The sequence below is a fragment of the Anopheles stephensi genome, chromosome 3, assembly GCF_013141755.1.
Source record: "Anopheles stephensi strain Indian chromosome 3, UCI_ANSTEP_V1.0, whole genome shotgun sequence".
Taxonomy (NCBI): domain Eukaryota; kingdom Metazoa; phylum Arthropoda; class Insecta; order Diptera; family Culicidae; genus Anopheles; species Anopheles stephensi.
This window is the reverse complement of record NC_050203.1, coordinates 61,670,320-61,691,659: the sequence shown is the minus strand read 5'-3', so window position 1 is coordinate 61,691,659 and position 21,340 is coordinate 61,670,320. Positions and strand designations below refer to the sequence as shown.

At 44.0% G+C, this 21,340-nt stretch overlaps 1 protein-coding gene across 3 annotated transcripts; it reads left to right on the top strand.

Annotated features, from left to right (window-relative positions):
- Positions 1 to 1,839: 1,839 nt before the first annotated feature.
- LOC118513595 (FK506-binding protein 2) lies at positions 1,840 to 21,141 on the top strand. 3 transcript variants are annotated; one of them, XM_036059596.1, is made up of 4 exons: positions 1,840 to 2,013; positions 3,997 to 4,172; positions 19,845 to 19,933; positions 20,017 to 21,141. In XM_036059596.1, exons 2-4 carry the CDS (start codon positions 3,997 to 3,999, stop codon positions 20,385 to 20,387), a joined length of 636 nt encoding a protein of 211 aa, XP_035915489.1. In that variant the 5' UTR covers positions 1,840 to 2,013; the 3' UTR covers positions 20,388 to 21,141. The 3 variants fall into 3 exon arrangements, with proteins under 3 accessions (XP_035915489.1, XP_035915488.1, XP_035915485.1); XM_036059595.1 differs by having other exon boundaries at positions 1,919 to 2,074; XM_036059592.1 differs by lacking the exon at positions 1,840 to 2,013 and adding an exon at positions 2,698 to 2,963.
- The last annotated feature ends 199 nt before the right edge of the window (positions 21,142 to 21,340 follow it).

Sequence of the window (21,340 nt, the reverse complement as noted above, 5' to 3'; positions counted from 1 at the left end):
GAATAATCTATTTAAATATAAATTACTACTTAAGTATATGTTCCATCTGAAAAAAATTTATGACTTGGTTTTTTTAATTTTGCTCTTGTTATTTGAATCGTGTTTGGGGCGGTCCGGTGGCCGAGGCTCAGCGGCGCCGGTGTTCACACGGCAGGGCCGGAGTTCAATTCCCATCCAGACCGCGTCCCCGTACGTAAAGCCGACTATTTTACTATGGGTAAAATTAAGTCACAAAAAGCCAGAAATGGCAGGCCGAAATCTCTAGAGGTTGTAGTGCCAAGGAAGAAGAAGAGAAGTAGAATTGTGTACCAATTCCTACAATTTTTTTTTAAACAAAAAAATCGTTTTTTAGTAATACTAATTGAAAAATGTTCTAATACAATGCTCGATTAAATTATCAGCACGATCGGTACGCAATTAATATCTAACTGCCCCTTCTCAACCGTTTCAAACATGTAAGCAACTAATTGCATACATTTAGGGGCATAATAGAAAGTAATTATACGATTAAAATTTTCAAACAAATATGCATCCGCTGAATATGTAAATTGTTCGTGTCCAGCAGAAGGAAGCTACATGTAATCTATTATAAACCTATATTTTATACAAAACCCTAATGAAACCATCAGTTTTACTTTAACGTTGAAGTCACTTCCATCACATCGAATCAGGTTTTTTTTTCTATTAGGTCTTTTTCTGAAGCATTTTATCGCGACCAACATTTGTCTCTCTTGAGCCAAGGAGTATAACAGGGCATGTGATATCTTCCCTTACAACATGAAAGAGAATGTCAGATAGGCCTTCTCTCACCAGCATAAAAAGCATAACAGAGCATAGGAAAGGCTATGCTCTGCCCTCGTCAAAGCGAGTGGTAGCATAATGTGAGACAGACAGGCGAAATGCTGTTCATCCTAACGGACCTGTTGCTGATGTGGAATGAATTCAAGCAGGAGTGTTTCTACTGGATTTATTGAACTAGGTTTTAGTTTGCTATTTTGATTTTAAATTTGTTTATTGAGGCTTTGTTCTTAAAGAGGATATTAGGTATTGCTCAATAACTTCTATTTGGAATAATATATTAAGCTTTCAAGAATCATCAAAAAAATTTACATATTTTATGGAGTACGACAGCTATGCCTGGGGCCTGCCATTTCTGGATTTCTGTGACTTGAATTTACCTTAAGCAACTTTCATTTTCAGTCAGGAAATCGAAATTAAACGTTCATATAAGGGGTTATATGGCAACATGAAGAGGAAGAATTTTAAAATCATTCTTAAAATAGGGGATACACTGTCATCTTGCAAAGTAAATATTGCTGATTTAATGTAAAATATTTGAAAAATTCTCATTAATGCACTTTATCTGTAGACTTTTCATGTAATGTAAAAGTAGATGATCACCTTGCTTCACCACCTGATTCAAAACAACACACACACACCCACTGCGCCAAAGTGTTCATTCGACCAAAACGTACATTTTTTTAAGCCGCAAGTGCTGTGCACTGGTATGAGTACTGTCGGAACCTCACATTGCACAGTAGAATAGGGTGTAAATTTTTTTTAGCTATTTTACTAACCCGAAATAATAGAAAAATATGTTATGAAACCGTTTTTCTTATTTTTGTAGCGATTTTAAAATTAAATGTGCTCATCAACAGATTCATTTTACATTCAAATTACGATGCAGATGGGTTAAATAATTATGCTGCTCAAAATTATCAATGATCAGAAAACAACGAAATTACAAGTCACCGCTCAAAGTGTAAAACAATGTAATCTAGCAGAAAAAATTCATCAATTGTACTTTGACAAGATATGGTAAACGCACCCACACAGTGCTACCATACCATCTATACTGGCCCGCCATGCGTTGGTATTGTATGCTACGATTGTTGCAGTTTGGCGTTACAAGCGTACAACTGAGCTAAGCGGTGCGTGCGCCTGTGTATAGGACGGCGAATTCCAACGCAACGATAGTTAGTAGTAGAAAAGTGATAGCCCGCGACAGTCAAGGTGAGTGCGCAAGCTGTGAATAAGATTGTGTTCTGGGTGGTTTTTCTCTGTTGCTTATACGGTGAGTGAGGAAAGATTTGCTTACGCACCGGCTCATTTCGACACGTTGTGATTGGAGGTTGGGTCTTGGAACTTATGGTTGTCAAAAAAAAAAGGAAGACAAACAGTCCATAGATGCTTCAACTGCTAATCTACTTACTGTAGCACAAATCTTCATTCCAAGAAGTCATATTCTAAGACACATCCGGTTCCAAGAACCGCAATCTTCAAGTGATCGTGTTCCGGGCACTTCCAACGTGGCGCGATTTGTAAATTTTCTGTCCATTGTTTGCCAGCTGTAACGTCATCGCCGCTGTCGTTCATGCTTTTCCGTATCAGCATGTTTTTGCGTGCGTGAGTTTGAGCGAATGAAAGGGAGCTAGCGCAGGGAACGGTCGCGAGTTCACGCAAGACGGAGATGTTCGTGCAGCACGAAAAGGAAATAGCACAGACGGGTGCCAAACCGAGACGGCCGGATGTATCCCGCTGGAGGTGGTAGTGGTGCAACATAAGCAAGCAAAGCATGAACCGGTCCCTTGCTCCAAACCGGGCATATGGGGGGGATGAAGTGTTGCCTACTCCCCCCCCCCCCCTCCAAGCAGCAAGGAACCAGCTTCGGCATCCGAGCGATAGGACGGACGGTTAGGTCGCGAAGAAAGTTTACTGCCCGGGAGCAATCTGGACTACTTTCAATCTGCTCGCTGGCGACGGCGGTTGGTGCTTTCCTAGTAGTTGCGTCTTCAACTTCCAGTAGTCTTCAGTTCCCGCGGTGACGGTGGTTTTTTGGTGTTTGGTGCCGTTTGTTAAGCTTTATTTTATTTTACACAACCGTTAGAGACATTGCAGTTTAGTTTAACAGTGTCCACCAACTGTGTCGTAGGTAAAAAACAAAACATCCAGCAACGTAAAAGGTTAGTAGTGTGGCCACATCGAAAACGCTAGAAATCGTTTCCACGGACCATTCCCGGATCTTGGGTACGGATCCGGTTTCGCTGCAAACCGGATAAATAGGTGCTGCACCGAGCAAAACAACCACGGCCGGGCATGAAGTTACTGGCCAGGTGAAAAAGTGAACGTTTCGAAATTGTGCCCCAGCGATGCCAAAAACCGCGTTCCATTGCGGGGAAGCTCGGGAGATTCCAGCTCCACAAAGTTCCAGGTGTTTCTCGATGGAGTGTGTGTATACCGCGCAGTGGCTTTTAAATGCCGTTATGCGGTGGATCTTAAAACGATCGGATGGGTTTGGCCTGGAAGTAGGCAACAGCATCATGATCAGACTTTAAGACGATCTTAAACGTATTTCACCAGCGAGTACCTGGTACTGGTAACACGGTCACGATCGTGGTAGAATGCAAACAGACCGTGGTAGCCTCCTCGGCTATAGTGGCAAGTGCAAGGTCAAACGCGATGCGGTGCATTTATCGCTTGCTTCGTACGGTTGTCATGTCCATATTCTTGCTTGCCTAATTTACCGTTTGCAGTTTGCTGCAGTTCGATCGTTGCACACGATCGTTACGTAAGGTTTCTTATCGTACAAACTGAAGTTCACGAGTGCGCAAGGTTAACGTGATAGCGTTATAGGTTGCACACGGTTGCAGCTTTGGTGGCGGTACAGTTTATTGGAGGTTTTTTTTTCTATTGATTATAACATTTGTTGTTCCAGCTGGAATATTAATGTGCTGTGCGTGAAGATTGGGGGCCACAAATATCAGGAGGAATTCTACCAACTGGGTGTACTAGAACTAATGAACGCGTTTAACGATTAATCATATTTTAGTATGATGAAAGTCTTCCAAGTATTTAAAGGCTGGTCACTTATTTCAGCACTAATTTAATTTTGCAGAAACGATTTTAGTTAAATTCATGAATTATGTTTCGTATATTAATTTAATCAATGCCCTTCCACCGTAATAATCTCGTTCATTACCTCCATTACTCTTCCAGATGCTTTCCAAACTCGTCATTATTTCGTGCCTGGTGGCGGTGGCCATCTGCGAGTCGAAGCTGAAGGTGGAAGTGGTCAGCGTACCGGAGGGCTGCACAACCAAATCAAAGAATGGCGACATGCTGACGATGCACTACACCGGCAAGCTCACCGATGGAACCAAATTCGACTCCAGGTAGGCCTCCAGATACAGGGCAGACAGTGTGCTGGGGTGACACTAGCATTCAAGGGGATAGCTCGTGTGTGTGTGTGTGTGAAGAAGAAGAGAAAATGTGTTAAAACCTACCTACGCCAATGGTCTAATTATGTCAACGCACCATGCTTTTGGCCTGTGTGTGTTAAGTGAACCCTAGGAAAAGTTAGACCCGGAACAAATGGTTGGTGTAATGGGTACCCATTGAACGCGGGCTTATCGCGGCGGATGCATTCGCCTGGAGGGGGGGGGGGGGGGTGTAGCGAGGAAAATTGATGCCGACCGTCCAGACGAACGGTGTCCACCTGACACGGTAACATGCAGCTGATAATCCTTTGGTCCCATTTTTCGCCCTCCGAAAGGTGCCGACTGTGGTACAAATTTTGTCATTCACTTTTAACTCGTGACCACCGATTTACCATGGCTCGAGCGCGTCTGTGTGTCGAACTCCCTGAAACAGCCTTTACATGGAAGGCTGCCTGAGGCCATACATTTTACAATTTGCCATAAATTACCAACTCTCAATAAAGCTTTTCACGCGCGCTGTTGAATGGAAAACCGCATTGCGTACGCCAAACGTGTCTGGACTGGGGACTGGTCGCTGGTCTTTGCTCAGTGGACGTCCCAACAATGGTGCAAACGCTAACACGAAGGTTGCTCTGTAGGTGCTGTGATGATGTGGGCCTTTAACATGTTATTCTGATGCTTATCTATGAGTTTTGATTTATTGGTCAAAGGCGATAACAGTGTCAGATTAATCAATTGTCTGGATTCTCTGACCTGATGCACTCTTTTGGAGCTTAAAAGTACATATTTACTTAAATTCATTTTAAAACTTTCAAATTACAGAATTTTCCACAATAATTACGGTGACATGCTTCGAACAAGTTTCCACCATAAAAAGACGCATCCACAAGACGCTTGACGGTGTCACGAGAATGAGCGATTTGACCTCATCATTTATGAATGAGCCTCAAACAGCCCTGAGGAATCTGCAAGCGGTGGGAGTGTTTTCCGCTTAAAAAGAGCTCCGTCAGTGGTGGGTACCATCCGTAAAACGATTTATGGCATCCCTCGCGAGAGTTTGGCCATAATAATGCTACTGGCCTACCAGCTTTTTGTTGCTCCCCTCCATCTGGCCCAACGAGCGAGACAGATTTGTTGTGGGAATAGCACATTTTCTTGAGTGACTGAATTTTCCTACGCTACGCACCTGACTCGGAAGGGTGATGGCATCGGATTTCGGAAACCCCCACCGGTAGCGCTCTTACGAAAGAACGCTATACACGGGGTAGGGAAAACGGAACAAGCGCTTCCGATACCCGGTGCGAGCTCCGGTGCGTCCGTCAAATTATCATTCTGTTGGGGAGAAGGGTCATGGAGATGGTGCAGATATGAGCATTGTCTACATCGGAAAAGGTATGACACGATTGAACGGGTCTATCAGAAAAGTGAAACCGATCGTTCGTATGAATAAGTCTGCCAATGACAGTGTCGTTCTTGTGGAAAATCTTAATTGTGCGATGTTGTACGCCCGTACAGCGTACTGGAAATGTTAAGCTTCAATGACTAAAAAGAGTACATGAGATTGTCCCAACATCAGCGCTCTAACTGTGCGTGACAGATTACTAACTCTTTTGCGATGTTTATACAGAGTTTTATGAAGAGAAAATTAATGATTTATCCAACGGCTAAACACTTTCAAACGCTAGCGGCACATTTCTTTCATCCTCCGGAGGACATACTTTCTCATCGTTACGTTCTGCGGCAAACCTGAAAGCATGACGCCGTTCCGTACTTAATGATCGCTTCCCATCACTATTCGAGCACACGTAAAAATTGAAACATTGTGGCGCGAAGGTTGTCATTAAGCCAGACTGGCTCATAAAATCCCCCAACATTTCTTTATTACGTAAACTCCCGTACGCAACGGTGCCAAACGCTAATTGCGCAGATTAGGGTCAATATTCCGGATATTCCTGTGCGGGGCTGTGATGGTGCAGAAGTTGTCTTGGGACTTTCAATTAGATGTGTGTATGCGCGCATTTTGGGGCCGGCATACGATCGCGTCTCGTGGCGCATGTCGTTAATGCAGAAGTAATCACCGATACCTCGTTCCGGTTGCGGATTGTCGTATTTTTGTGCATGCCTGCATGCATAATACATCTTCCATTGAATGCATAACGATTTTAAACGATCCTCAACGACACTAACAAGCACAGGTGGAAAAGTCCAAGTAGGCGCTACTTGGATTTGGCTGCTTGCCGGTACGCAACTAGCTGGCACGTCCAAGCAGCCAGCGAAGCCGCTCTCCGGTGCAGCCTTTCAATTATTCAAACTATCTGCCGGATAATTGAAGAGTCTCCACACACATTCCCGAATGCATTCCAGCTGAAACATGGCACATGGTTTTAGTACCGACGTGGTATTACGTAAACGGTGGCCTAAGCACACCTGCGGAGTTTGGAAGCGCGCGAGCTTTAAGGTTTAACTCTTTGGCGTATCGTTATCGGTCCAATGGTCCTAGCGTGGCAATCTCCTACAATCGCTCAGCGATTATTTGTGACGCTTGCGGTAAACATAAGCAGGGTAGCGCCACCCCGGAGGAGGGGTTGAAAGAATTGGGGAATGTTTTGCTAACACCCGTGCACTGGGGACTTTCACTTCCACAACATTTTACTAAAACTGGAGGTTTGAAAAGGCTTCACGAGCGTTTCAGTGATGGCGCCTGCAGAAACGCACCACTAGCATTAAAAAAAAAACACCCCACCGCACGTTAGGTGACGTGTTTTACATTGCGATTAACGCATGGAGCGGTAAGAAAAAAGCCAAACTGTCGCTGTAATGAAAAAACCCGCACAAAACGTGAGCCAGCCGTGCCGAGTGCTTCCGTTGCACACAAAGCGAAGACATTCCTCCAAACGCAGAGATAGAAAGTTTGTTTAGCTGTTTGTTGCTTTTTTTTGTTGGCTCCTTCCTAGGACTCGTGGCTCCCGTGGCAGTTTTCGCGCATTTCACCAGTCTAGTATTGGCCGTCGCGTCTTGCCTTTACCGGCTCGTCCAGAGGTCGCGGATTAAATCGTGTCCGGAAGGCGAGACAACCGAGCCAGCGCATGCTCGATCGTTGTTTTGCAGTGCATTGAAATAGAAAGCCATAATCATGCGCCGTGCTTCGTGATTCAGGAAGAAGCACCACAAGAAGGCAAGGTGGAGGAAAGAGAAAAACAGTCCAAAGGAAGTGAAATGCATGTTTTATTTCCCGCCAATTGCACGTGGGAACTGTCCAAATGTCTAACAATAGGAGGGGGGGGGGGAACAGAGCATAGGGAAAGAAGAGACGATGCAAAAAAACAAACATGATGAGCACATTCTGTTGCAGCTGCGATAGGCGCCCTACCGAAACTGCAAACGGAGCTTCGTATTTGCTGCTTGAAGTACTACAACTATCCGGAACCGAACTCTCGCCTGGTGGTTTAAGGGGGAAGAAACTATTCGCTAGGGCGAGTGAGGGAAAAAATAGTTTTGTTTAATTGTTGAATGCACCCTTTCATGTAATGCAGCTTGTGCAAATAGACGTGTTCGGCTTTTACATCATTGATATGGTTGGTTGGAATATTTGAAGCAATGCGTTCATTACCACCTGATTTGCTTAGGAAACAATGCTAGAAACAAGGTAGATTATGTTTGTTTTTTATATTTTATTACGGTGCAAGTGCAAGGCAGATGAACAGCTTTGCTGGTATGGCGGTGTATTGCCTTCCTGAGTTTTCGTGCCTTCCGGAATGCAGAAATCAACGTCAATTCAGTAAGGCACGATCTGATTTCCAACATTCCATCTTCGGTTCATGTTATGTATAGCTTGAGCTCACCGTCTGGGTCAGGTAGGAACATATAATATGAATGTGAACACGACACAGGTAATCGGACAGTGAAGAGTTGATAATTCAGATTTCATTTCTAAAGGAGTCTCTCTGTCTCTTCCTGTCCTAACGACCTCTTCGGTCATGCCTGCCAGAACTGGCTTACTGAGCTTAATTTTTAATAGTTTAATAGTCAGTTCTCACTACGGGGGGAGATTTTTATCACGGTCCTGCCTTGGGAAGACATACGCTGCTGATGCTTGAACCACCGGGATACCCGGTTCTGTACTGCAGTATATAACATTCATACACCTTACATGGAAAGCGTAAGGATCACAAAGCTTCTTCAAAGCTATAGCTTGAAACTATAAGTCGAGGGTCAAATCTCAAGAGGTCTTGGTCTACCAGCACTGGTTCCCTGGAGTTAGTTTACCCGATGATGAATAGTCAGTACTACGTATGAGATTCAATACCGGTTGACCCACCAGTTAATATCAGCGCCAAATACATTGACCCAAGACATACCCAAAGGATAATCTATTACAGAATTAACAGATCTAAGCGGTTTAAGAGGCATATTGTCATGGGATTTTATCAAGAAGCTATGAAGAGGCCTCATAAAGTAATGCATCCAGCTCCCTAAGGTATGCAAAAGCTCGATTAATAAGAGTTCCAAATTAAAGCTTTGATCGTTGAACGTTTATTGTGTAGTAATCTTCAGAATTCTGGAGAGGTTTGTACCAAGGAAGCAGGATTGAGCTAAGATATTATTTAGGTAAATTAAGTCTTCAAAGGCGGCAAAATCTCTTGATGACCAAAACCAGGAAAAATTATCCTGAATGACCACATGAACTTTAAACTTATAAGTCACTTCGATGGACATATCAAGGAGAAGTTTTCAAATTAAACCAAAACGAATTATCAAGTTCGAATTATTTAATTTTTACTTGAAAAGTGCTTAAAAGTATTTTGTTTACTGATTTTAATATTAATGCACCATTATGGAGATTATGGAGATGAACATAATCTTCTAAGTGCATTAACTGCACTTGAACCACTTAAGCTGGGTCTTCTTTGCTTACTGTACTTACCCATTTTACCACTTAAGCTTAATGTACTTCTCAAGACAAAAAGGTGTCCAGCTACCAAACCAACGTTCTGTAAGATTTATTGTAAAAAAGGCCCCCCAAACCACCATACCACAGCACAAGGCTCAAGTACACACCCACACACACCACTCCCAATGGTCAATTTGAAAATTAATCCGACTTATTCGAGAGCGACACGGAAGAATGTCATTTACGCCGTCGGTCGGTAATGGCACCGTGTAGCACTAGTACACTGGTGCAGCATAAAAAAGGACCTCAAGAAGATCGCAATGTCCTGTGTGCGCCTTATGGCGAACGAGCGCAAAGTATCGCAACCGGTGTTTTAGTAGCACTTTAATGTCACCCGCCCAGTAACATGTTTATTATTCATGTGGGCCGAACCGGGCGCGAACAGTGACCAGGATATTGTAGCAAATCCTCTAGCGGGCCGACAAGACAGTGAAGAAAAAAATCTTCCCAGCGAAAAAATAAATACCCGTGCCTTGTGTAAGTGGAGCGAAAGAGTTTTGCAAGCGAACGAAAATCGCGAAAACCACGGGCAACACGATCCCAGATGCAGAGCGGGAGGAATTGTCTACGAAGCGGTCGCGATGAACGACGGAGATTCAGGAGCCCAACCGAGGGGATGGTTCGTCGCTCGTCCGTCCGGTTAAAGGAGCCTGGCACGAACATTGCTCAAGCGTCCGGAAAATGGGACATAATGTGGAGAGGCCGCTTTGCTAGCCTTTTTTTTGCTGTTTTTCCGGCCACAGCACGTCGGTGGTTAGTGTGCGTTTGTACCATCCACCTTGCCGCAGGAGCTATATGTTTTTATCGTCCTCGGGGACGAATGGTCTCGCATCAGGATATCAAGTTTTGTCATATTGCAACCCCTCGAAGGCGTTGCGTAGGGTAGTGAGCGAACACCACCGTAGAGATGGTGAGTGGGACGGAAAGCGAACGAGCGGATAAAAACGGTAGAAGGCCTGAAAGATGAACTTCAATCTCATCAATTATGAAGCAGATCGCGCTGTTGAGATTCTTATGCTTGGGGTCGGGTTCGCGTTGTCTGCACGATCGTTTCCGTCCCGTGCTGCAGTAAAACCCGAATCGATGGAAGTGTACTACGATGGTTCCGTATGGAGTTTTTCAAGAAAAGGGAACCAAATTAAGGACTGCTGGTGCACATGTTATCGGTTGGCTTTTTTCCCCCAAGGTCCCATCGGTGGGACTGGGTTTGATTGTTGCTACCCGGTAGGGAAAACATGAGTGATTGCTGATGTAATGCCAGGAAAATCACTGCGTCCATTGATGTATGGGACGGGATCCTGTTGCAAGAATTCGGCGTGGAGGTATCCGGCAAAAGGCAGCGTGCTGTTAAAGAAGTCAGATGCTAAATAGCGCTGGGAATTTTAGAGGTGAATTCAATCAATCAGGACGTAGGTACAAAGCGAGGCGTTTGAGCTGGAGTACGGCAGCATACATATTCATAACGAGACTTTTATTATCAACCTCCAGAATCAGAATTTGATTTAACCCTTATAAAAGTCCTTAGATATTTTTGTGATAGAATAATGTCATCATCTAGCGTTCCGAAACCGCCATTAAAACCTAAACTGCATCTTTAAACTTTTCTTTAATGTGGATCCATCATTGTGTGGACTACCGCAAGTTTTATGAGCGTCATCCGAACCCCTTCTTCTAGCTCTGCTCATCTGCAAGTAGCGACAAATTGAAACATAATCAGGTCATTCTGGTCGAGCTGCAAGAACGGCTAAGTGAATAAATCTCAAAAGACGACATCCTGCAGAAGAAGCGTGCCACCGTTACCTACGCGCGTGCCATGATAAGAACACATTCTTTCGCTCATCTCACCAAGGAAGCCAACCGAGCCGAAGCACGCGGCACCGTTGACAGGACACCCCGGCAGGATAATGACATTCTATCGAGCTAATTTCCGGAAATATTGTACTGCCCTGTGGCGTGTCTTGGAGCGTGCCCTTGCACACTTTCGACTGCATCTTGCTGTGGGTTGTGCCCTCTCAACGTTGTTCATCTTGCATCTCGTGCAAAAGAGGGAATGATATAAAAAGAAAACTCAACCGTAGAAGGTTTCAATTTTTATGACGAGACACGAGAGTGAAGTGGCCCGGCAGTCTAGGGCCATCTCGCTACCTATCTAGTTCGTGGTCAACCGAGAACCTTTTGGCAGCCACATGTCAAACCCACCTTGATGATGAGGATGCTGAAGGGTTTATGATGAATTTTTACCTTCCCTTTACTCTCTCACAAGAGCGAGAACATGTGTGTCTGTGTTATTATTTCCCTTCCAAACCATGCAAAACGGATGCCGCTAGGGGAAAGTGATAAATTAAGCGTTCTTATGGTTATTCCCTCGCATCGCCCCGTTCCGCCCGGATGTCGTCATAACATCATTATAAAATTTTGAACAGCTTCCAAACCTCGCCAGGGCTCCAGCGAGTTCGTCTAAAGAGGGCTCGTCTCGTAGATTCACGGGCCCACGCGGTGGAAAATGTTTTATGAGTGGGAAATTTGTTTCCCATTTGATCTCGTTTGCCACACCGAGTCTGTGTCGAGTGTTGTTCTGTGAGGCGCAGGGCGTACCAGTTACAGGACGGTGTGCACAGTGCGAACACAGTGTTTGCTTCCGGTAAATCCCTTTAATCGGCCACTCAAGGATGCTCACATGCTGTAAACTTTTGCCACTACGATGTCGGGGAAGCGAGGTCCAACCAAGGTGGTTTGTTGTTTCAAGCAATTTCATTCCAGTTAAGCAGGGTGTATTGTGGAACGGGTTACCGGCCCAGGGCCCATCGTTTGCTTTGCATTTTGTAGTCCTGTTTTGCAGCGAGTAAAAATTCAAGCAACACCTTCACGGCGGATGTGGAGCCTCGGTTTCGCGAATTGAGGATAAAAACAATTGGATAAATCAGATATTCATGCAAAAAATCTAATATGTATGATACACTTGTCTCATTTTCATAAGAGCAGTAGTGCAAAAACGTAGGCACCCTTCCTACAAACACGCCGAAGTCCGGAAAACCGGGATCTGCTGCATTCGGCCAAAGGATTACTTCGGCGGAACACCGAACATCCGCGTGGAATAAATGTGAGAGTTTAAGCGGTCGGGTGGATTTTCCGTGGCAAGTGCCGACATTTGTTTCGTTGCCACAATATCAACAATTTCGAGTCGCAATTGGTCGGAACGAAGCTCCCGCAGGACGAATATAAGGCGATACGAGCGAGCAAGGCTTTGGAACGATGTAATATAATTTTACATTTAGATTTTACAGCACAAGGCCAGGCTAGTTGGAGTTGAAGGACAGAAAAACTTTAAAAACGTCTCTTTAAGGAACACATCGGAATTGAGCCTCCTGTTCTAGGAATCATCACCGCTGGTGCTTTTTAATCAACACTAAAACCATCCCGTGATCGATTGGCGCGGTCAGCAATCGTATTCCTGACATGTAGTTGAGATAAATCTAAATGGTTTTTGATGAAGGAGAGCGTAGTGCTCATGTGTTGTGCTGAGTTCTGGTCAATGAATAATTTATCCAGCAGCAGGGTTGGAGTTGGAGCCAGAAAGGGTTCAAGTGAGACACTGGAGCAACGTGAAGAGCAAGACAAGGAGAGGGAATGTTACTGTTTTATCCATGGAAAACGCTGGAGCGTAATCGTAAAATTGAGGCAAGCTTTCCAAGCTTCAAGATCTCATTTGTACCTAAATGCGCTACAACGTGTGTGCAAAACATGACCCCCCAGTGCAAACAAATCTTACAGATGTGGTCCAAATGTTTGGGTTAGACCATATAACAGACACTCGAGGAGCAAAAAAAACGAAGAACGCTATCCAAATTCATATGATACATTTTTAAAAAGATGCTGTACGTTGTCAGCTGCCTGACGTATCGACGGTTGACGAAGATCACTGTGTCCACGTTTCACCGGAATACGCTGGGTTGTGTTTGCGTGTTTTGGTGTCGTAGTACCAACTCCCGGACGGTATTCACCCTTCACTATGTTTTTTTTATTTTCCTAGACGAGCTAGTCCAAACCAAACCCTAAAAGGACGAGCAATGTGAAGGGAAAATTCAACGAAGAAAGTGTCTCACCCCGCGGCAATTCATCCTGTCAACAGTGCACAAAGTTTTAGCGACACTTGCTCTGCCCACTGAGCGGTTGTTTGGGGTGCTTCGTTGAGGGCGATAAAAGTTTTAGCACAACAGCGATTTGATCGATCGAGCAGGCGACGGATTGGTTGGGGACTTGGTGCTTGATATTTTTAAACTTTGCTTCGAGTAAGTTTATAATTTTGGTACTTTTTGCCTCGAAAACAATGCTGGTAATAGCACAGTATATATTTTTTTGTAAGTTTTTCGTGGGTCTTATGTTTTAGTTGTATTTTTTTCAACACATGGTATCACTCAGCTCAGCCCAAACAGAATAAACAGGGACACAGAATCCCTTGAACATATGCAACCGAATCATAAACGTAAATAATGGCTCAACCTCCTGTTCCTCAATGCCAACCGACACAATCGGTGCTAAACTAACCTTCAACCCTGCACTGCACGGAAGGCAAGCAACAGACACAGTGTTTTTTTTCTGCGCCATCTTTTATGTCCTCCAAAAGTCTAGCGCATAGGACAGAACGATTGTCGATTGCATCGTAAAATAAAGCCTCAGGATATCGTCCCTGGAAGTAGCGCGAGCAACAGAACCGACATGCGAAATGTTGCAATGCGAAAGGAATCTTTAAGAACAAATTTGCAACATCCGGTACATTTTGTATTTCCTTGTCCGCACTTGTCCTCGCGAAGGGATACCGGTTGAGTACATAATTTCCGGAGGCGTGTGAGTGTGATTTTTATTATTATGGTTATTGATATATTTATGGGACGCGTCTATGCCTGAACAGGCTTGTGTTCCAGTTTGTGCTAAGCTTTAAAGGCTCGTAATGTTGCTAGTGAAATCGTGAAGATAAGAGATCTAAATTCTACGACGGACAGGTGTTGTACGATCCTATATGGATGCCGGAATGGTTTGCCAATCAATAATGGTTGCCAATCATATTGGGTAGTATATCACTTGTTATAAGTATTTCAGCTTACTTTAAACTAATAACATTTCGCCTACAGTTTGAATCATCAACCGTTTTGTATGACCCGATTTATTCATGACTCACCACACTTGTCTACTTTATATGGAACCTGTCAACTGCATCACTCTTTTAAATGTTCTCCACAACGAGAGCGCTCTCGAATATGGCTCATTCACAACTTTCACCTGTCTGTTTTTTTTTTTCATACATCCCCTGGTCACATTATAAAAAAACTGGGACGGCTCAAGATTGTTCCGGAACTGGCCGGCGTCATCCAAAGCCCACTCACATTTTTACCTTACAATTTAAGGCAGTTTATTTATTACGTTTTTTGTTTTCACTTTCAAGCAAGCAAGTCCTCTCCACTCGTTCGAATGTAGCACGCTGTGCGAAATCTCTCTCCCCATTCCTGATGACCACAATTAGTCTTGCGTACTTCCGGGAACAAGGGAACGCATCACGCTTTTCCTCTCCCATGCCAAGGTCTAGCTGCGAAGGCACCTAATTTGGTGGACGATTTTTAATTGCCTCAATCAACGCGGTGACACAAGAAACACTGAAGATGAACCACTTTGTGGGCTCGGATGTGTCAAGGAAACGATTTTTCCTCCCCTAATCCATCGGGGAACGCGCCTCAACACAAAAAATGCGCCATGTTTCTCTTTCGCGACATTTAGCGGTATTCCTAAGGGGGGGGGGGGGGAAAGTGCTAGCGCTGGAAGTTGGCAAGTGTGTCTTCCGAATATAGGTGGATAAATCCTGTTGCTCGTTCGAGGTGACAGCCGACACCACAAAACGAGGACGATGGTGTCTGTGAGGATTTTGGAGGAAAAATGATCCTCTTAATTCCGGTTGTGGTTGTCTGCTACGTCAAGGACCGTATGCCTTTTTGTGTTTGGGGGGTAAGAGCGGGCCTCTGGTTTACATATGATTGGCCAACGTATTTCCCTTCGGAACACGTGGTTCAGTTCAGTCTGTAATCGTCTGTACAGAGATTCCGGCATCAGGCATAGGACACTGTTGTCGTCTGTCTTGTGAGCTACGCTCGGTGACACATTTCTTGTGAGATAATATTGTAGACGATGTCGCACGGGGTCGCAATGGTAACTAGGGTTGCGGTTACCTCTCGGGGACCGGTAGCATTTGTTTATGAATGTCATTTTTCATGTTTCGCCAAGCGCAGCATTTGTTTAAAGGGAATTCATCCTGCCGAGCGAAGACCATTCTTCCCACACGTCATTTTTATCGTGTGATCACGCCTGTAGGCACAGGACAGGTTGCAAAAGTAGAATTTTGAATTTTATAATTGATCTTTCCTTAAAATTTAGTAACAGGATAATATATTTAAGTATTTGGGAAGCAACCAGAGAAGTGATATTGGAGACTAGCGATATCTGGTTTAAAATCCTGTTAAACCCGATTCTCAGTGATTTCGTAATTTGCATCTCCAGCCTTTCGCCAAGTTTGCCTTCGAAAAGCGATGATTGGTTTACCCGGTACTTCTTCTTCGCCGTTAGTAAGTTTCGCCATGCCATTATATGCATGGATTGTTGACCAAAGATGAGCACACTTTATTACGTAGCGGATAGGTTGGAAGATACATTCGCTGAGAACTCCACCACCTTTCTCCACCGGCCAAGTACGCAAACCGGTTCCAGGACAGGACCGTTGCGTAACCAAGGTTTGCTGTCACGTCGTCAGTTCGCGATTCACGTACGCATCATCAAACGCGATATTCGTCCGTTCTTCGGCCAAACATAACGGGTAACGGCGAACCAATCGAGGAACCAGCAGCAAACCTTCAACCTCGAGCACTCCCTAGATTTTGTCGCATTTCTTTCACACGTACAAAGGGTTCTTCTTCTGCTTAAAACGATCCATCTGAAAAAAAAAAAAACAGTAATGCACTTACCCCGGAAAGCCATGCACTGGGAGAAGAAATGTACGAGGCGTTTTCCTTCGATTAGCATCAAAAAGCTGCAAAACGACCAACGTCCCGGACTTGTGCCCCAGTTCTGTTCGAGTTACCGTTAGCGGGTGAGATTCACCGCCATTCCAAAGCGGCTGACTCGACTCGGCTGGCGGTGGAAACCAAACAAACAACGCACCATGTAGGAAAGAAAGTGTAACAAACGGCGAAAAGTCGTGCCCCTGTTATGCCATGCTGGTTGCTCATAAATAATGCAAACTACTAATTTCTGTCAACGCATGGGAAGCCTGCAACTGCAGCGCAGAAGAGGAAGGGGCATATCGTTTAACGTATATACATCGCACACTAATGACGGGATCGTCCGCTGATAAGGGATGAGCAAATAGAGATAAAACCCCGACGAGTGACATATTGACGACGTCACAGGCTCACCCTTCGTACTGTAGGCTCGTGATGATTCATGTTGCAAATTACAGTGAAAATTTTCCGCGCGCCAATTGATGTTTTTCTTCGTGTGCTTTTAAGACCACAGTTGAATATGGTTTGTGGACAATACTTTGTTAATTCTTTTATTTGTACCAATTTAAGAACAGGTGTTGCTGCTAGTTTATGTCTTCTTCTTCTTTCTTGGCCTAACGACCTCTTGCCTGCCATTTCTGGCTTACTAGACTTAATGGTTGGGGTGGTCCAGTGGCCGAGGCGATAACGGCGCCGGTCTTTACATGGGTTCAAATCCTATCCAGACCGGCTTCCCGTTCGAAACCGGTGCCGTTCAGACCGGCGCCGTTGTCGCATCTACCACTTGGCCGCAGGTTATATATTATTATTATTTAGTAATATTTATTTATTTCAATGTATAAAGAATCCTGAGCTACTCGAAATTTATATCGCTTCAAAAATAGTCTCATATAGAATCCAGATCTTTGTAAGCAGGAAGCATTTAATAAGCTCCAAATATGTTACAGTGCAGGGAAAAATAATAAGACAACCTAGTTTTGTTGAATGTATAGTGAGATGCAGCTGCATCGATTTGTCTACTCGGTTTAGACTTTAACGATCAGTTAAACCGCCGTTTTGGCTAGGGAATAATATCATTAATTTTCATTTAATAATTTTCATTTAATATAGAATTATACAAAAAAGAAACGATTGATCACAGCTGAAGCCAGCGGGAAATCTTATTCATTGGCGACGAGCTCCCGGTCAAAAAAATAATTTATCTTGTGAAAAAGTGTTATATAGACCCTAGTCTAAGACACCAAAGATCTTCAGAAGCAACAGATACAGCGCTCTAGGTTGTTCCCATCAATTTATTTATATATTGAACGGTAAAACAACTGTATTGTTCCAAATCTGTTCTCTGTAAGATTTTTAACGTCTTTCTCCAAAAGTAAGAAGAATGGGTAAGACTTGAAGCAGCTATAATCGGTTTTCTCTGGATTTGGCTCTTGTGCTTGTTGCAAAACCATCTTCAATCGGCAGGTTCCTCTACTGTATAGGCCATAGCTTCCTTAAATCAATTAATAAAGCCACTATAATTAGTCCATACGTGAAAAAAAGCATTAAAAAGATGAAAGTCGCTAACACATAGAGTCGTCGAATAAAAACTTATTAAAATTATAAATTTTTTATAATTCTATTTATAAAAATTATTTTTTTCTTTTTTATAAATCAGCTCAACAGGATGCATCTAACATTATTTCATATAGTATGCGACTACTTACTTCAATCAAAGTGTATTAAACAAATAATTTATCTTTTCTTGTTGATGTTTTCACACCCAAAACAATTCTTAAAAATCACTTCCATAACACAAACTTTGAAAATCAATACTTTGTATCGTACAAACCTCCATTACACTCAAAGTCAGCTGTTCACTGGAACAAATATGGATCCAGTAAAAGTTTGAAAAATCATTCCACAACCCCTTTTCTGACCTGCTTAGTTGCAGTGCGCGAACTGGCATTGGGGCTCATGATTATTTGATTTTATTACCCAACATTCCGGTGAATAATTCCACGTTCCGTCGTGGAACACCAGCTGGACCATCATAAGATACCATTCCACCACGCTCCGGGTCCTCCTCCCGGCGCCCGCCTGTATGTCTGCGGATGAGGTTTAAAAAATTAAGATATTCACCACCTAGTGAAGCCTTCCGAAACCGTACCGGCCAACCGAGAGAACGCCCGGACTCCCGCTAGGGTAGTCTTAAAGTTCTTCCGCCGGGTGAGGATAATTCTTTTACGAAAGTTATTTGTTTTTGCTGTCCTGTCAAATACTTGCGGCCTTAGTGCACTATTTACAACCGGTACGTGTGCGAGGTAGAGAGCGAAAAAAAAAACAGGGAAAGACGCCTTGTAAAACTGCGCCATACTTTCACTAAGTGGCGTATCGTTTCTTCGACTTCGACGGCTCACCACGGGTACTCGCTTTCACGCAAAGTGATTTGATGGCACTGCAGTTCCAGGTTCCGGTTCTGGATGCTGCTTCGGACGGGATCACCCCCGTTTCGATCGGCCTTAAAAAACTCACATCAAATAAATCGAGAAGAATTTCTGCTCCCCCGGGTTTGCCTAACAGAGATCCGGAATCGGTAGTAACCCTTTCCGGATGTTGCTGAGCCGGTGCAAAAGTGTGTTGATGTTTTTTTCCCCGTTGGAAGCCAGGGCAGACCATGCGAGAAGGCGGGCGTAAATGGACCGCCGAGGTGTGTCGATAGAAAGGACGGATAACCTCACGATATTATCACCGTCCGGGGTGTTTTCGCTTCGCAAACCGAAACTAAAAACCAATCGAACCACTGCTCAATTATTAATGCTAACAGTTTGCCGAACCTGTTCCCTTCGATCAACTCGGAACATGTGAGCCTGCGAAAGCAGGGGGAAAGGTTGCGCTCTCACACATCGCCCATCAATTGGTGTAAAATGTGAATAGAGTTTTATTTTGCTCAAACCTTCTCCCTAGTCAGAAGCGAGCCAGTCGCGACGGAGGATGGATCGAAACATGTTTCTTGAAACCCTTGTTTCAATTTCTCAAAGAATCCTTCCGATTTATTTTTCGTACCGTCGAAAAAAAACGGCAGTCTGAAGGTGTTTCTAAGGGTGTGAAAGCATCGTTTCCGTATCGATTACATCTTTTGGTGCAAACATCGCGCCGGATGCTAAGTACATGGCATGTGTTAATATTTGCTTTTAATTACAAAAATAACATTGTAGCACTGCAGCGTGTTAAGTAGCAGCAAAGACGGCACAAAAAGACAAGGGTTTAATGCTCCGGTTCTCCATTGTTTGATTAGAGCGTTTTGGGAGAAAGAGAGCAGTCGGTGCAATTCCCCGAATACAGAGTACCAATTTTAAAATAATTTTCCCATCAACGGCACTGTTTGGAGATGATTTAATGTAACTCGTTTGCATTCGGGTTTTGGGCTCTGCGAACTCGTTGCTCGTTTTATTTGCATAAAAGTGGAGATTTCTCTCTTGCACTTGGCGCTATTTTTATCTCACAAAGATATATGTCGATTTAATTTTATTCAAAAACTTTCATTTGGTGAAAGAAAAAGTTTTCAATTCAAATAACATTCTTAATTTCTTATTTTATAACTGAATTACGCAGCTCATCTTATTAATTTCCGCTTTATTTGGTCTCTCCTTACAGCTTCGACCGTGACCAGCCTTTCACCTTCCAGCTCGGAGCCGGCCAGGTTATCAAAGGATGGGACCAGGGACTGACAGACATGTGCGTCGGTAAGTTTTCCCAATCACACCCTCAGCATCATTTCCATCACCTTGCAGTGTCTTACCTACCATTTTCTTTGCGTATCTTGCAGGTGAGAAGCGTAAGCTGACCATCCCGCCAGAGCTCGGCTATGGTGACCGAGGAGCCGGAAACGTCATCCCTGGCGGCGCCACGCTCCTGTTCGACGTGGAGCTCATCAACATCGGTGACTCGCCCCCAACCACCAACGTGTTCAAGGAGATCGACGAAAACAAGGACATGCAGCTGAGCCGCGAGGAGGTGAGCGAGTACCTGAAGAAACAGATGGTCGCCGCCGACGGTGGCCAGGAGTCGGAGGACATCAAGAACATGATTGCCGAGCACGACAAGCTGGTGGAGGAAATCTTCCAGCACGAGGACAAGGACAAGAACGGTTACATCTCGCACGACGAGTTTTCGGGACCGAAGCACGACGAGCTGTAAGACTGGCGTCGGGAGCGGGCGCGGTGGACGGTTGTTTCCGGTTTTTAGTAATTTTATTATAATTCAGTTTTTTTTTAAACAACGTCGATGAGGCGCATCTACGTCCACCTTACGGTTCTATTTAACGTACGTTAGTTAGTACGCATGAAGGGATTGAAGCTAAAAAAAAGCACACAGAGTTGAGGATTTATTTTGTGCGAATGGCGTACGGCTGCCATTCGCCAGTTGTTAGTGGTTTGTTGATTTTCGGTAGTTAGTTTTTCCGTTGATTGGTAAAATTGCGAGATGTGGTAGGGGGGTGAGAACGGTTTATTTAATAGCATAACAGGTCGATCCCGGTTTTGCCGTTCACTACGGAGTTCAGCGGAGTAGTGTAATGTTCTAAGCAGATTCGAACGAAACACACAACGCACAAACCGTCTTACCGTGTTGCACAGTACAGTGAGGTCCCGTTCGATGGGACAGACGAGATTTGCATTCAGTAACATACACAACCAACTCATACAACATAATCATTCCCATTGATTTTTTCGGTTTTCGGTTTCGGTCGTGTAAATACATTCACATCACGCGGATCAGTACTGAGAATGCTGCTAGGGGGAGATCGTGTTTCAGTTTTAGAGGAATATGATTAGAAACGGACGTAGCGAAACGTGTGAACATCATCACTTAAACGGTTGCAAGTACACGAACTTTACATATCACAACAACAAGTAACACAACGGAAAATAAACTATTTGTACGAAAAAGGAAACGGTAATGCTGTCGTTATTTTGAATGGAAAGGAATACGATGAAAGAAAATTTGGGACACAAAACGACTGACGAACATTCGGCGTGTCGTAAGCATGCTCAGGTCATAAGTATGGATGCACATCTGCAGTGATATGCAGTGGATCTACAATAAAATTAATTTATGTTTGATACGCTGTTGGACTCTTGAAAAATAAAACA